Genomic DNA, 15,836 nt, shown 5'->3' with positions numbered 1-15,836 from the left:
CTGTCTATGAAAAGCTTATTCAGAGGGTCAGAGGCCCCTGTTAAACATGGCAGGATGGGCTGGTGAGGAAGTCATCTAAAATTAGACAGAGGCACCTTGTTCAAGTGGAAGCCCACCTGTATAAGGGACCTCTGCTCAGTTTGGGCTATTTCCTCTTTTCTCATTGCATGCCCATCCCACACTATCCAAGAGAGTCTCTCCAACTCTTCAGAGAGGCTTTCAGGGAGTGTAGGAGGCAGGCAAGTCCCCTTTGGCAACCTTCCTACTGTTTGAGTCTCTCAGGATCCAAGCCATTTCTCACAGCTACCAATCAGTGTAAAAGCAGGGATGGTCAGTCCTCACAAAATCAGGGAACAGAGACGACTGAATTCCCACTTTTTTGGTTGACACAGTTCAAATATCAAACCAAAGTGTAATTGTTTACCAAGTATAATAATGTGAGAACTGTTCAGGAATCCCAGACCTTCTGCTTTGGGAAAACTCTGGTATCTTTCCCTATGTAGTCTTTGGTTTTTTGAGGTAATATTTCTAGATGTTTGTTGGGATATTGGAATAGTAACTAAAGAGACATAGTTCAACAGACACTTGTCAGAAAAAGAATTGGTTGCTTCCTTCTCATCTAAGGGAAAGAAAATGACAAATAAAATGGAGCAAAGAGGAAAAGTTTTATACAACAAGAGCACCAAGGGAGACTTCAACTGTATCGGAAAAATCATTCACAACTGAAATTGTGACAGTTGGAAGACTAGCACTGAGAGCAAACCTCTAGAAGCGTGCAAATCTAACAAGACAACCCAGGGCACCTTTTCCTTCAAATGAAGATGGAAAGTTAAATACAAATATATTGAGTCACAGGATCACTGATACTAAAGGTGTTTTGGCCTCATCCCCCTACCTGATAAGAGAATAAACTCTCCCACTGCTGTTCCCGAGGGGCTGTCCTATACATCCAAGTTATCACGGAGTCTTTAATGAAGATGGAAATAGCACGGAGGATAAATGAGGTGAAAAGGTTCAAGTGAATGTAGTTCCTGGTGCAGTGAAGATGCCTGAAAAATAATCATGATGTTTAAGTTACTCAAACGTGTAGGCTGTAACAATTGTCAAGCAGGGCAACAAGGGGACTCCGCTCAAAACTGAAGTGGGCAAATGAGTCACTTGGCATATAATTCAGGAAGAGCTGCAGGGATTTCTTCTTATGTTGAAGGCAAAGGAAAACTTATAATGCTTTCACCCCAAAAAGCTCCAAACCACATTTAGACTAAAAAGATGTGTAGAAGTAGAGAACTATTTTGAATTTTTACTAAAGTGGTCACAGGAGAGGGATTTAAAGAACAGAGTTTTTTATACATCTGCAAATCTCTTTAGATAAAGAAATGCATTTCGTGAGGCATGCCTTAGCGTTCTGTGTACTGGGAAAATCTGCAGGGGGCTGTGGCAGAAGCATCGGCTTCCATCAAAAGAAGTTCTGATATTTACTACCTATTGTTTGAAAAGCAAGATAAGCCTCTATACCGATATGCCACTTAAGAACTATATGGACTGTTGTGGGAGCATGATTTCCCCTCTAGGCTCACAATAAGTAACAATGAACATTCATTATGAATCTCAGTCATGCTCTAGGAGAACAGAAATCACAACCTGTCAAAAAGAAAAAAGTTCAACTCAGTAGCTAGAACCCAGTATCAATGTAACAGCAATCCTTTATTCAAGAATCTCAAACATTTCTTCTCCCTTGCCTTTCTGCCACCTAATAACAAACCCCATCTGAAAAGATATGTGCAGTAGAGCAAGGCAGTTTTGTCCCTCCATCGAAATAAAAATGCTCTGTCTATGGTACAAAGCAAAATGTTCCTCCACAATAGTTCAGCCATATCTGAGTTAATAGTAATTTCAGAGTTTACATCTGTTACTATAGCATCAAACTAATACCTCTTCAGGGGAGGGAGCAGGAGAGTTTATGTCTCTCTATTAAGCACAAATATCAGCTGCTTCCAATGTGCAGCACACCAAGAACAAGTGATAGCCCAGTATGGTTCTGACTGATGAAGGCAAAATATTATCACTATTGGTTATAACACAGTGAACTTGGGGACTCTATTCATGCACTGCAGTTTCCCCACTATATGTATGTAATAGTTTACAACAAACTCTTTAAACTCTTCCACCGTTTATGTGAAGCTCACCTTTATGCTGCCTTTGACTTCCCCTTTTATTGCATTTAAAGGTTTGAGGTTTTTGAAATTTTGCAACAGGCACCATTAGTGCACACAAGTACTAGTCAAATGCTATTTACAATTTGGAGTTCATGCCTCTTTGTAGGCATATCAAGGTTACCTGAACCCCAGGAGGATGCCAGTGGCTATGACAAGGGCCGAGAAGGAAAGAGCATATCCAGTGGTGTAGATGGCAGAAAGGAATAGCATGTGGCCTTCTGGTGAGTCCTAAAAGAAGATAACATAAGAACACAATGGAAGGATATAGTTATTGGACGAACCCAGCTTCCCTAAAAGCTTCTAAGATGAGCAGATGGTCAACACAAGGCATAGTTGAGTGAATAAACAGAACCGCAAAGCCAACAATCTTATACAAAAACATAAGTAGTACAGATCACAAACATCAAGTCCAATATATCAGGAATCCCAAAACCATGGGATTTTTTTTGTTCAGGACGATGTGCCCTGGGAGCATTACTTATCCTGAAAGCTTAAAAACTCATTACATGAAAATAATAAAATGAAACTCAAACCCAAATATGGAAGTCTGTTATTGAGCCTAATTTGGCCCTTATATTTTGTATCTTGATACTGGAGTGGTGTTTTGACCCCTGTACAAACAGAGTGCTGCCTCCTCTCTCACAGGAAAGGGGAAATTCTCCAGGACCACATGAGCTGGCGGTATATGAGATATGCCACCCAAATGTCTTGTGAGTGATTTGGATTGTGTGGAAGGGTGTTGCTGTTTTTAAAGGGAAGATTGGTTTGGAAAATGAAAGAAGAATTTGGAACAGAAGGGAGAGCATTAACTACATGTGTCAGCCAACTTTAAATTAATAACCAATGCATGGAGTTAGTTTGAAATTGCAAAGGGCACAAACTTAAGACAGGAGCAGCAGAACTATAGGTGAAATTCATAAGTCACTGGCAGAACTACCATTTATTTTAATGAGCTCTGCCTGGACCAATTGTTAGTCTGTGACCATTCCTCTGAGCTTCAATCTTTCCAGTTGGATTTCTTGCTCAAGGACAGCTACAGCCAAGCCACATGATGACCTTCACCCTACCCAAATCTAAAGATTGTTCTGAGTTCTATTTTTATCTATGGCTATAAACAGTGTGAGAATAAGCTGGTGGGGTTGTCAAAAATTGAAAATAAAAATCAGTATTTACATTTCAGGACACAACACAGTATTCAGGGTTTCTAAATCATTACCCCCCAAAGCACTCTATTTTATGGAAATGAGACAGGTGCCAAACGACCAAGCACTGTCGTTAAGCATCTGTCTTGTTGGCAGCTTTCTACACAACTGTGAAATAATCTTTTAAACAGCCAATGGAGACAAAAAATGTCCCTGCATGTGGTTTGTATTACAGCAATTCAGCTTCTCCGAACATCATCTTCAGCTATGTCACAGGCATTCAAAAGAATGAGAAAATAGATGGGGAAGCAAGCTTGGGGATTTCCTGCATTTTAATTAACCTCACTTCAAACTTGCAGAATTTCTCTCCTGCCCTGTTCTCTATTTGTATTCTTCCCACTTCTGCTGAATAATCGTAACATGGCAATGTAGACCGCGGTCGGTAACATGTGACCCTTAGAATAATTTCATGCTGGCTGGAAGAGCCCAGAGGGAGAGGTGGACAGGAAGGTAGTGGGGGGGGGGGAGAATGAGAGTTTAAACATTTGGAGGGAGGAGGCGGGACAAAAGCCCTTCAGACCTGCAGTAGAAATGGCTTATCTCTCCCCCAGCAGCCCAATGCATGGGGAGAAAGAGAGAAGGGAATGTCAGAAAGTAAGAAAAGTGACCCTTATAATGTTTGTTTCTGACCTCCAGAAGATTATCCCTGAGAGCATGCACTTCACCCCTACAGTAAACAATTGTAGCCAAAAGCTGACATAGAATGATGTCTAAAATGAGCTTGGAAATCACCACTTTCAATCTCAGTTTTGTCGTGGGGGATCACAAGGTGGTTCGAAGAAGAAGACGAAGAAGAGGAGGAGTTTGGATTTGATATCCCGCCTTTCACTCCCTTTAAGGAGTCTCAAAGCAGCTAACATTCTCCTTTCCCTTCCTCCCCCACAACAAACACTCTGTGAGGTGAGTGGGGCTGAGCGACTTCAAAGAAGTGTGACTGGCCCAAGGTCACCCAGCAGCTGCATGTGGAGGAGCGGCGACGCGAACCCGGTTCCCCAGATTACGAGACCACCGCTCTTAACCACTACACCACACTGGCTCTCACTACATCACACTGGCTCTCTCTAAGCAGCCCTCCATCTCTTAACCTCAGCCCAATATAACCTTACCTCACAGAGTTGTTGTGAAGATTAAAGGTAAAGGGTAAAGGGACCCCTGACCATTAGGTCCAGTCGTGGCAGACTCTGGGGTTGCAGCGCTCATCTCGCTTTATTGGCCAAAGGAGCTGGCGTACAGCTTCCGGGTCATGTGGCCAGCATGACTAAGCCACTTCTGGCGAACTAGAGCAGCACACGGAAATGCCGTTTACTTTCCCGCTGGAGCGGTACCTATTTATCTACTTGCACTTTGACGTGCTTTCGAACTGCTAGGTTGGCAGGAGCAGGGACTGAGTAATGGGAGCTCACCCCGTCGCAGGGATTCGAACTGCTGACCTTCTGATCAGCAAGTCCTAGGCTCTGTGGTTTAACCCACAGCGCCACCCACGTCCCTAGTTGTGAAGATTACTGTGCTGCAAACTCTGAAGTGCGATATTTATGTTCAATAGTAATTATGGTAGTCTGACTTCCACTGGACTGCCCCCAACTAATTTCATGTGATGAGGAACATTTACACAGCTTTGTATTCAGCTTTCTAAAGTCTTAAGTTTCCAACAAATTGCTTGCAAGTACTTTGTCTTGTTGCAAAACTTTGTGGGGCAACACAGACTACTTCAGAAACCTCTGAGCATTGAAATCCTTTGGTTTAAGGCAGGAGTCAGCAAACTTTTTCAGCAGGGGGCCGGTCCATTGTTCCTCACACCTTGTGGGGGGCCACACTATATTTTTGTTGGGGGGTGTGAATGAATTCCTATGCCCCACAAATAACCCAGAGATGCATTTTAAATAAAAGTTCACATTCTACTCATGTAAAAACACACTGATTCCTGGACCATCTACGGGCCGGATTTAAAGGCGATTGGGCCGGAACCGGGCCCTGGGCCTTAGTTTGCCTACCCATGGTTTAAGCTGATGCGTGTTCACATAGTTCCTCCTAAAAAGTCCAGGTGGTTATTATAATAGTCTAAGTCAGTACTGCCCAGATGAAGGCAACGTAAATGAAAATACAAAACTGCTAAAAAGATGAGTTTTGCAACCCCCAACCATTTCCCATTGCCTTTCACAAGTATCTTGTAAAGGGAGAAACCACACAAAATTATACCACATTGTCGGTGTATTTTCTTGCTTTCTCCCCCCTATGGTCACACATGCAAGCAATTTCCTTCAACATTTGCAGCTTCTATACTGGTTGCAATAATTAGTATCAGCCCTGATAAACATTGGGACCAAAGAATGCCATGCCCATGCTACTTGTTTCAATTCCACTGAAGTTTTGAAACAATCTGAATTCGAGCAACCAGCAGTGGGTAGCATGCTTTATTACCTAACAGAATACTTACATCTAAAAAATATCACTACCATTAGTACTGCTGTAACAGTCTCTGGGGACAGAGGATGTGGCATACAGGCTAGTGATTATTTCAGCAAAATCTTAGGAACTTACTTCATCAGTAGCCATACACTCAGATATGTTCCTCCACGGAATGGTGGAATTTTCCTCCAGCAGCCACGTGCCCTCCAGTGTGCAGAAGCGGTAAACTTGCCCTATCCAAGATCAGAAAGCACACAATGATGGAAGATGTCATAAAACAAAAGCAAAATCCAACCCATTATTACTGTCAACCAGCAGAAAGCCCTAGCCTGGTATTTCCCTCTGACAGCTTTCAGTAATGTATATTTAACCATAGTACTAACACAGAAGCAGTTCAAGCTGCTTCTAACACATTTTAGGATTTTCATGTTACATATCTGATTATGTACAGAAATGTAACATGAAAACATGGCTTGTTTAGGTAATCTATGGTTTCTTTTAATGGCTCAGTTTGCACAAACATATATATTGGCTTATCAAGCTGAGATATGAACAAGCCTTGTGTCTGTTGTGCCTCATCTCTCCTCCCTTCTTGGAGATTCAAGTGGACTTATTAAGCTGGGTCCTGAACAGATGGGAAACAAAAGCAGACAAGCACTGGTTGTCTGTTATACATGTAGATGATCAAACAATGATACGGTTCTTAACAATGGTTTGTACAAACCATGGATTTGCTTTACATCTGAACCCAGACTCTGACACTTCGAGTTTAATGAATTTTGACACTGTTTTTCTACTAGAAAAGTGAAGCAAGTTCATTATACGTTTCTCAGCAAAGCAGCAAATGACAACTCCATGGATCTGAACTCTGTAACTTGAGAGTTAACCTATTTCCTGAACCACATGGCTTTTCTCTTAGAATAATTTACATCCCACTCGATAGAAATTAGCATTTGGTTGGCATCCATATCAGCAAATAAGTTACAATCTAAATGTTCTCTATGGACAATGAACAAGGCACTCTCAGAAGCCAAGAGGTAACCAAAAGATACTAATGTTTGTTGCTGCCATAGTAAACACAGAAATAATCTCAGATAATTTATTTAAGAAAACTTAAGAGTTTACTTTTTAAAAGTGGCATTACCAGAATTTGAAGTTCATTTATTTTTATTTATAAAAATATTTATATACTGCTATTCATAAAAAATGTTAATGCTTCTCCCAGTTGAAATCTCCCTTTGGCCAGGAATATGCAAGTTTTGCATTCATACAAGCCCAGACATTCCACAGGAGCTTCAGAAATGTGAATCAGTAAATCAAAATGTTTATCTAGATTGACTGAACCACAAATGAAAGGACTCCTTCCATTCATGGAAGGCACTAAGATCCAGCAATGACTCCTCGCTGGAGGAAGAAGTAATCTTCCCCAATTCCCCTGTGCGATTCCTGTGGCCCCCAACCCCTTGGAGAAAAAAAATCACCTCCTCAGGAACTCTGCTAAGTGCAACTCTGGTTCCAGCCAATAATAATTCATTTGATACTATTTTCTATGCTATGATTACATCTTTTTCTATGCTATTTTCTATGCTATGATTAAATCTTTATTTTAAAATATGCATTTCTTTAGCTTGTATTTAAATACATTTTACCTTGTGCAAAACACCTAAAACAATTGTTTTTTTGCTTTAAAAGGAACGTCCTGAATTTCACCAGTCACCAGGGTGTAGGGAGGGGACAGAAACCTCCAGCCAGAATGCCAAACTCATGCTGAGTTGCTTTTGGCATGTCAAAAGTGGCCAGGATTTAACAAGATGGGAGTTATTTAGAACACAGGAATTCAAAATACATGTCTGAATGCTGTATTAGGTTGCAATGGCAAGGATGTGTTTCATAAGGTGCAACAAAGACAAAAAAAGTCACACTCAGTTCATAGAGTTGTACGAAGTGACACAGTGTATACTTGTCTTTGTGAAAGTGCTTTTAAAGGTGAGACAATGTGCTGCACCAGCTTTGTGCTGCTTTGATCAAAACAGCTTTATGTTAATATCCAACTGCCATCACCTTGCTTCTTCATGTGGGATCTTATTTTTCCATAGAAGTTGCCTTGAACTGGGAGAAATCAATAAGCATTTAAAGCTTACACAAAAGAGACCAATATTCTAAAAATGATGCTGTAAAGCTGCACAATTAGGCCAGGGCTTTGATTTATTTCACATTCTGTGTAAGATGCTTTCACACAAAAAGTTAGTTTCTTAGAAGCGATAGCCTTAATAGAGCCTGTTTGCTTGAATTCCATGTCAATTACACCTTATTAGTATTAAATGTTTAAAGATATGGATTGGTGCCCAGAATCCAAACAGTCCCTGTTTGCTGATAAAAGACTGAAAGGGGAGGCCAATAGTTAGAACTGGAGTTAATGTCATCATTTATCTTGTTCTTGGATGAGCTTGTAAATCAAATCAAATACTACATCTGGCAAAACACTTTTAGATATAGGAAATATGTTATCACATGCCAGGAGGCTCACAAATATTTCATTAGCTAGCTCACTTATGCTGGAAATAAAAAAACAAATTAAATGCTTCCCCCTTTAAAACAACCAACCTGATCTGCATTTTACTACAGCTGTGTGTCAGGAATGGTGGAAGATTAGTCACCCAATTGTCCTTTGGAATAAATTGCCACATAATTTATCTTTGAAACAAATTACATCATGTCCTAGCCTATCACATTTTACCCAGACAGGGAAAGACAAGCTGAGGGAGAGGAGGCAGAGAGTAGAGTTTCCCCTCAGTGCACTCTGCACACGTGTTGAGCATCGTAAGTTGTCCCAAATTTAATAACTCTTCTTAATTCTCGACAGGGGAAATGTTCTGGAAAAGGTAACAGTTTTTTTCCAGAAGGCAGTGGTAGATCTGCTGTTTATGAGTAATAGCCAAATTATTTGCTGTGGTAGATTGACTTGCTGCTCCTTGACAGAGTGGTTTGCCCTTTGATGGCAAAAGATAATATATCCTAGCACAAGACTTTGTTCTTTGAACAGTTCCACTCAACCAGCACAACCTAAATTTATCAATCACACAGGCAGCACATCGGCTTTCAGCAACCTTTGTTTCATGGGCAAAGCAAGTTTCTATTCATAAAAACTTGTAGTCTGTCTCCCCATGGAGAACAACAAAAATAGTCTACAACTACCTTTTACTTCCACCCTTAGTTCCCTTTGCACAACGATGGCAGAATAATTTACAAAAAGTCCTCTAAAAATGATCTTGAAAATAATACGAAGCACTTTAGAACACACCTGTACCAATGTGAAAGAAGCCAGCTTCTATAGGTAAATACTAAGCACAGTAGTGTTCATCTCAAATTTCTTCTATAGGCATGGAAAAAGTATTGAAGCTGAACAGTCATTTCTGAGTTAGGTATAATGCACAATGATAATATTCAACGTGGAACTCAGTATCAAACTTTTATTCAAGTGAATCTGACTCCCGTTGTGACACCAGACCTATGCCATGGCATCTCTGTTAGTGCAATATTTCATGGATACAGTATTTTTTCTATTATGGAAATAAACCATTATTTTGTGTTGCTATACTGCTGTGGAACTTCTGCAAAGGTACCATTATACATGCCCCATATACAAGCAGGAAGACATTTCAGAGGTTTCAGTCTGTACCTTGGATTGGATTCCTTTAAATTACGTCACTGCAAATATATTACATTTTAGTGCTATACATACAGGCTGAGAATAAGATGGGGCATTAGCTCCAAAAGATATTGATTCCCATCAGATTTCTAGGGGAACCCCAGCACTTTAGCATTTGGATCTTCACAGACCGCAAGTCACCAGCACCAGTTGTCTACTGTTCTTTTATACTGCCAGATCTGCACACACAGACATGCATCCTTCAATGATATCACATCCATCCAACCAGGTGAGGGAGGAAGAAATGTATGGCCACTTTTGCTTTACTTATGTTTCCAGCTCTTTGGTTCCAATGTAAACATATTGTCCTAGCCTATATTACAAAAGAGAAGACTTGACCAAGAACTAGTCTGCCCATATTAGCAGTCCTCCCCTTCTCCACATCCCAGTCTTTCATCTCTAGAATCACAGGGTTGAAGAGGATCCCAAGATGACACCCAGCCCAACCCAAATCCCTTAACAGTATCTTCCCTTGGATCTCTCTTCTAAAGCAGGATTCCTCAGGGAGGCTTCAACATATCCGGCAACTCCATCTTCTTAACCACCTGTTCCAAAGCATTCAAGTGATATTTTTATCTCTGGAGATTACTATCCAGTTACTGTTTCTACTTATTTCCCATTTTAAAAAATCCAAATAGGGTGGTTGTTGTTGTTTATTAAATTTGTGTTGTTGTTGTTGTTTAGTTGTTTAGTCATGTCCGACTCTTCATGACCCCATGGACCAGAGCACGCCAGGCACTTCTGTCTTCCACTGCCTCCCACGGTATGGTGAAACTCATGTTATTAGCTTCGAGAACACTGTCCAACCATCTCGTCCTCTGTCATCCCCTTCTCCTTGTGCCCTCCATCTTTCCCAACATCAGGGTCTTTTCCAGGGAGTCCTCTCTTCTCGTGAGGTGGCCAAAGTATTGGAGCCTCATCTTCAACATCTGTCCTTCCAGTGAGAACTCAGGGCTGATTTGCAGTTCACAGCCTAGCGACTCTCACCCACCCAGCACATTGTAGGAGAACGCAAGTTCAAAGAAGGCTCTGCATTTGTATTCATTCAATAGGGACTTTCCCCTTGCTTAATTTGACTCCAGGGATGGTGATAATCAAGCTGCTTTCACATATGCAATGCCAGGTTGTTTCTTGCAAAAGCAATTATGCTGATTGAGCACTTGTTCCTGCTCTTCCCTAACTCACTTCAGGTTACTCCAATTGTCAGGAAGCAAAGTAAATTAGCCCCAGAAGTGTAAAATGACTCTGGAAGTAAGCCAGAATCTGCTGTCATTATCTTCAAGGAAAAGCTATAAAAAGTGGGTTCCCTCATAAACATGACGCCATTAAGGATTTTGCTCTCGCTCAAATAAAATTTAAGGTGATGAATAGAAATTCTAAAAGTCAACATTTGGAACATGTTTGGGGGATAAAACTTTTATCTGCAGCACTTTCAAAATAAGTAGTAGGGACCTGTGCCTCTTGGGGACCATTTGGCCTATAACAGAAAAGCTCCCTGGAGGATCATCGTCAATAAAATGCAGGAATGTGAAAGGGTAACAATGCAAATATGAGTCATTGTGCAAAATTAAACAGCCTGTGTGCTTGATGAGAGGCAAATGACTCCATTTCACAAGCTTAGCACTTTGCAACTTAAGACTATTTTGCAGAAATGAAATTATTAATAATTTATAAAGTATTTACATATTTTATGTTCTTTATCTTCTTTGCAACATTTACCTTCTCAGGCAGACTTATATTAGTACCATTTAAAATATGAGAAACATGCTGAGATACTCATCTATGCTGATAATTCAACTCAAGCGTGCCGGGTGCCCAAGCTCCATGCTTCAAACCAAATCTTTACTTTATTTAACATAACACAGAATAATCTGGTTCACCAAACTAAGCACAGCATGCCAGCTATGCATGGCAGACCACTGGGAGCAAAATAAGTCTTCTCGGTCTCTGTCTAACCAAGTCTGCAAGTGTATCGTGGTGGTGATGTCAAGCACCTTAAATGTAATTACATGGAGTTTGGCTCTCAACTCCATCTCCACACTCAGGACATAACATGCAGGAATGTCTAGCTTGTATTGCTTTTAAATGTTTTTCTGTAGTTGTACACTGCCCTGATGTTTTGCAAAAGGATGGTATATATATATAAATAAACAAACTTAATATTGGGGCTTACATAAAAAGAAAAGGTGATGTAGTTCAGTATTCATCTATCCTGTGCCATATAGTAAAGGCTTAGGCAGTAAGTGGGATCAGGGAACCCAATGGCTGTTTCATTTAATTTATTAAAATATATGAAAACCACTGTTCATCAAATAGGTATCAGGCCAATGTACAAAACAAGACCAAAACTGTCATACAGCTGTAAAACTATCAAATCAACTTTAAAATGCAGTGATGCACAACAGGATGGATTTAAAAAATGGGACAGAAGTCTGGGCAAACAGTTTTTTTTGTTTTTTTAACTTGGAACCAAAAAGCTAACAAAGATGGTTTCCTGTTGGGGCACCATAACAGAGAAAGCTCTCTTCCTTGTTGACACATAACATGCAAAAACATATTGCACTTCAAGCAGCAGATCTTAAGACATGGGCAGGTAGGTATACGGGAGACAAGGTATTTGGGCCTTGAAGTTGTTCAGGACACTAAAAGGTTGAAACCAACATCTTCAATTGGGCCTGGAAGCGAACAGGCAGGCAGCACAGCCTCCTAGGGATCAGTGTAAAAAACATCCTATCCAGCCCCACCAGATGTGGCTGCTGTGTTCTGCACTAACTGAAGCTTCTGAGTTGTCTTCAAGCACAGCTCCATGCACAAGGCATGATTGTAACCCAGTTGGGGGGTCCCAGATCATGGACCACTGTGGCCAGGCTATCCTCAACCAGGAGCCGTCATAGCTGGTGAAGCAGCTGAAGATGGGAAGAGTCACTCCAAGTCAAACAAGCCACCTGGGTCTCAATCAAGCTAACTACCTGCTTTCTCAGGTAGAACTCATTGATAACACCACACTCCAAATCCCTGTATCATCTCACCTAGCAGCTTCAAATGTTCAAAAGCAACCCCATCCACCAAAGCTTTCTTTGGAACTAGATAAGTGTGCAACCAGTATATCACCATGTCTCCTTCCCTCAATCCACAATTAATAAGTCCTGTGGACACAGTTCAGAAAAATAATAATAAATGGGTTAGAATCAAAATTATCTTTGTACTGCAGGAATGCTTCATTAAACACCCAGTTGAAACAACTGTGCTACTTGCATCCTGTACATCTAGTAAAGCCTTGACCTGCCATGCATTTTGTTCAGAAGTAAGGCTATAGTTTGAAGCAACACATTCTTGCCCCTGGCTCTTATGACCAAGCCATATGGACACACCGTATCAGTGCTCCTGAGGCATAACTATGCTGCACAAGTCTGCAACAAAACCCTGTGTACTCCAGAGGGCATAAGAAAAACAAATGTGGTTACTGCACCTATAACTCTTGTTTGGAACTTGCGTCCCTGGAAGATTTTCTATTTAAGAGGATTTAGGGCCATTAGACAATAAATATTAGGACCCTGAAGGAGTCATAAAATGTAAAATGGATTACCTTAGCAACTCCAAGCTTTCTTGGTCTACACAGTGTTATTGGCAGCAGGGCTTAAATTATAAAACGGTAACAAAAATGAGATTACATTCCCAGTGACAGTAACAAGAGATAGATACCCTCTCTAAAGGAGAAAGCTCTATTTTCCTGAGGACACGATATTCTTATGCTCCTTTGCAGTTGCAGTGATTCCAATGAATGCCAGAAATCGCCTCAGCATGGTTGAAAAAGGGAAGGTAAATTTACCACTGCATGATTTACCACTGGGCAAGTTTTTTACATTTAGCTCAGGAAACCTCCCCCCCCTAAAAAGACCTGAAAAAGTGAACCCCTGAGTATTCTTCCTACTCACTCGAGGAAGAGCAGAAATGAAAGTATCCTGGATATTGATAAGTTTGGACGTTATCTCTAAGAAATTAAAAGCTGTTTATAGGCTTCATAGAGATATTCATTTTTTAAAAAAGGAGTGGGAGAGCAAGGCAGCTATTATTTAAGTACAAAAGGGGGTTGTAGGGAGAACAAAAGCCTGTGAAAACCAAGCCCCTGAAGAGATGAAAAAGCAAATGATACTCTCACTTGGCTACAATACGGAAAAATAAATTTTCATCTCACTGTCCTCTTCCTAGAGTCTCTGCCAAGCTTGATGTGTCATCTGCCAGCAAAGCTCATTTTTTCGGGGCGGGAGGGGAGGCAGGAGTGTCCTGTAGTTTCTATCTTGGAGTGTGAAGTACATTGAGGGTGAACAAAATCTGTGATTCAGGAGAAACAACGCGAATGTTCTCGTTCACAGCAAATATGAATATGGGCAGTGCAAATAAGGTAAATGCCCACATCGTAAAACTCTCTAAAGCCAAGCGCCCACCAGTGGGCCATGCAAGACAGGATTCGCTCCTGCTGCTAGATGTCTAGGCCCACTAAATTAACCGCCAGTAATAACTACACAGATTTCTGTTCTTTTTAAAAGCAAGTGATCGTGTTGCATGATTACCAATAGTGATAGCTGTAACTAAACTCTAATCTAAGAGAGCTAGAAGAGAGCTCTTCATCTGCATGGACAATGAAAGCTGATGAATACAACACAAAATTGTTCATGACTTTTACCCCTTAAAGAACTGTGAGACACCTGACTAATTTTGACCACAGCTTCTTTGGCCAAATTGACAGTCTTAGTTGGGCTTCACTTGACAAAGGAAAACTCATGTGCTGGGAGCCAAAGTCGACAAAAGTAGCCAGTCCTAACAAAGTATGCATCATGGTAAATTTATTTTTGAAGCCTTTGTTGCACATAGGCAATTAATGGTTTGTTACACATTTTCCGAGTTCAAGCCTTCCTAGGTCTGCATGCCCTCATAAAATTTAGATGCTAATAATCTTGATACGTACTTGACAGAAGTTCAGCTATGAAGCTTTAGTACATGTATTCATTTTTGGCCAGCTCTAATTGGCGAAAATACTTGAAGAGAAGACTCTACAGTTTTTATCTATAAACTGCCTTGAAACCTTGTCAGGAAAAAAGGCAGGGTATTAATTAATTAATTAATTAAATTTAATTTAATTTTAAGGAGTGGCAGAACCATTAGCTCTCTCTTTGCACTATTATTCTACATAAAGGCAGAAATAAGAGAAGTGGTTGGCTTTAGAATTATGCAGCTGCTGCCATCTTGGGCTACACGAAATGGCCTGACTTTCAAAACATGTATAGGAATCTTGAGTAATATTTGGTACTATAGCCCCCACCAAGCAGTGAAGAGCCCCCACCCAAACATTCCTTTATTTTGCTAACTTCAACCAATTCTTATTTACAACAGTTTTAGTAAGAGTTCTGTCTAAAAGGGAATACATTATGCACCCTCACTTAATGAAAAACCTAACCTAGTTTATCTGGTTACAAAATTTCTGGAAAATGATTTAATGTCCAGATTAGCAAAGGAAACTCAAAAAGATTTTTTCCCATATGCTGATTAGGTTTTAGTACATACCGAAGGCTCAAGGAGGAAGACCACTGACCCCATCACATTGCTGCTGTGGTGAGGTTTTGGGAAGTTAAGTTTATTCATTTTTTTATTTATAACAATATTCATATACTGTTATTTATTTATTTTAAAAATCAGAGCATTTACAGTAATTATACATAAAGCTATACAATAAAACTATATAAAAAGTTAAAATCAGAAATAAATTAACTATTATGGAAAGATATATTCTTAATTGTTTGTATAAGTCTGACGGGATACACAAGTTTTCAGCAGGCCTTGAAAAGTTGGGATAGAAGGTGCCTGCTGAATCCCTTGTTGACATTCGTCTGTCTCAGGGGACAATGGAGTGTGCCTTCAGGGGTGAAGTCATACCGCTGCAATTAGCAGCATCAAAGTGACCTCTCTAGGGTACAAGCCTGGGCAGTGTGTATGGAGATCCTGGGCTGCTCAGATGACAAGACTCTTGGCCTCATTGGCGCGGTCCAAAGGAAAGGAAAGCAATGTGTTGGGCACCAGCTTGGCTGCAGGAGTTGCCGGAAGCAGGCATGCAAGGTGCCATCCAACTGTCTTAGGGAATACACTCTGGATTTGTGCAGGGTTTACTCCTTAACCTTTTCTTTTCCCAAAGCTATTATGCAAGGTAGCATAGGTTTAGGATCAGAGTTTTCCTTCTCCTAGATGGGCTACCTTTCTAGGTTGGTGAGTCCCATCTGCCCCCCACTTCTCTCTTGGGACGGCGGCCAG

At 40.6% G+C, this 15,836-nt stretch overlaps 1 protein-coding gene across 2 annotated transcripts in view; it reads right to left on the bottom strand.

Annotated features, from left to right (window-relative positions):
* The window catches only part of GLP1R (glucagon like peptide 1 receptor), a 97,493-nt gene that overhangs the window by 35,397 nt on the left and 46,260 nt on the right, over positions 1-15,836 (bottom strand). The window contains exons 1-4 of one of the 2 annotated variants that reach the window (XM_083732581.1): positions 12,563-12,655; positions 5,957-6,057; positions 2,338-2,444; positions 896-1,049 (exon numbers count right to left, since the gene is read on the bottom strand). In XM_083732581.1, the coding sequence (XP_083588707.1) occupies positions 896-1,049; positions 2,338-2,444; positions 5,957-6,057; positions 12,563-12,647 (447 nt within the window). In that variant the 5' untranslated portion in view covers positions 12,648-12,655. Of the gene's footprint in view, positions 1-895; positions 1,050-2,337; positions 2,445-5,956; positions 6,058-12,562; positions 12,656-15,836 lie in introns of those variants that run through there. The other variant, XM_083732580.1, reaches the window with a different exon arrangement.

Source organism: Podarcis gaigeae, assembly GCF_964106915.1.
Source record: "Podarcis gaigeae genome assembly, chromosome: 3".
Lineage (NCBI taxonomy): Eukaryota > Metazoa > Chordata > Lepidosauria > Squamata > Lacertidae > Podarcis > Podarcis gaigeae.
This window is presented reverse-complemented; position numbering and strand designations above follow the sequence as displayed.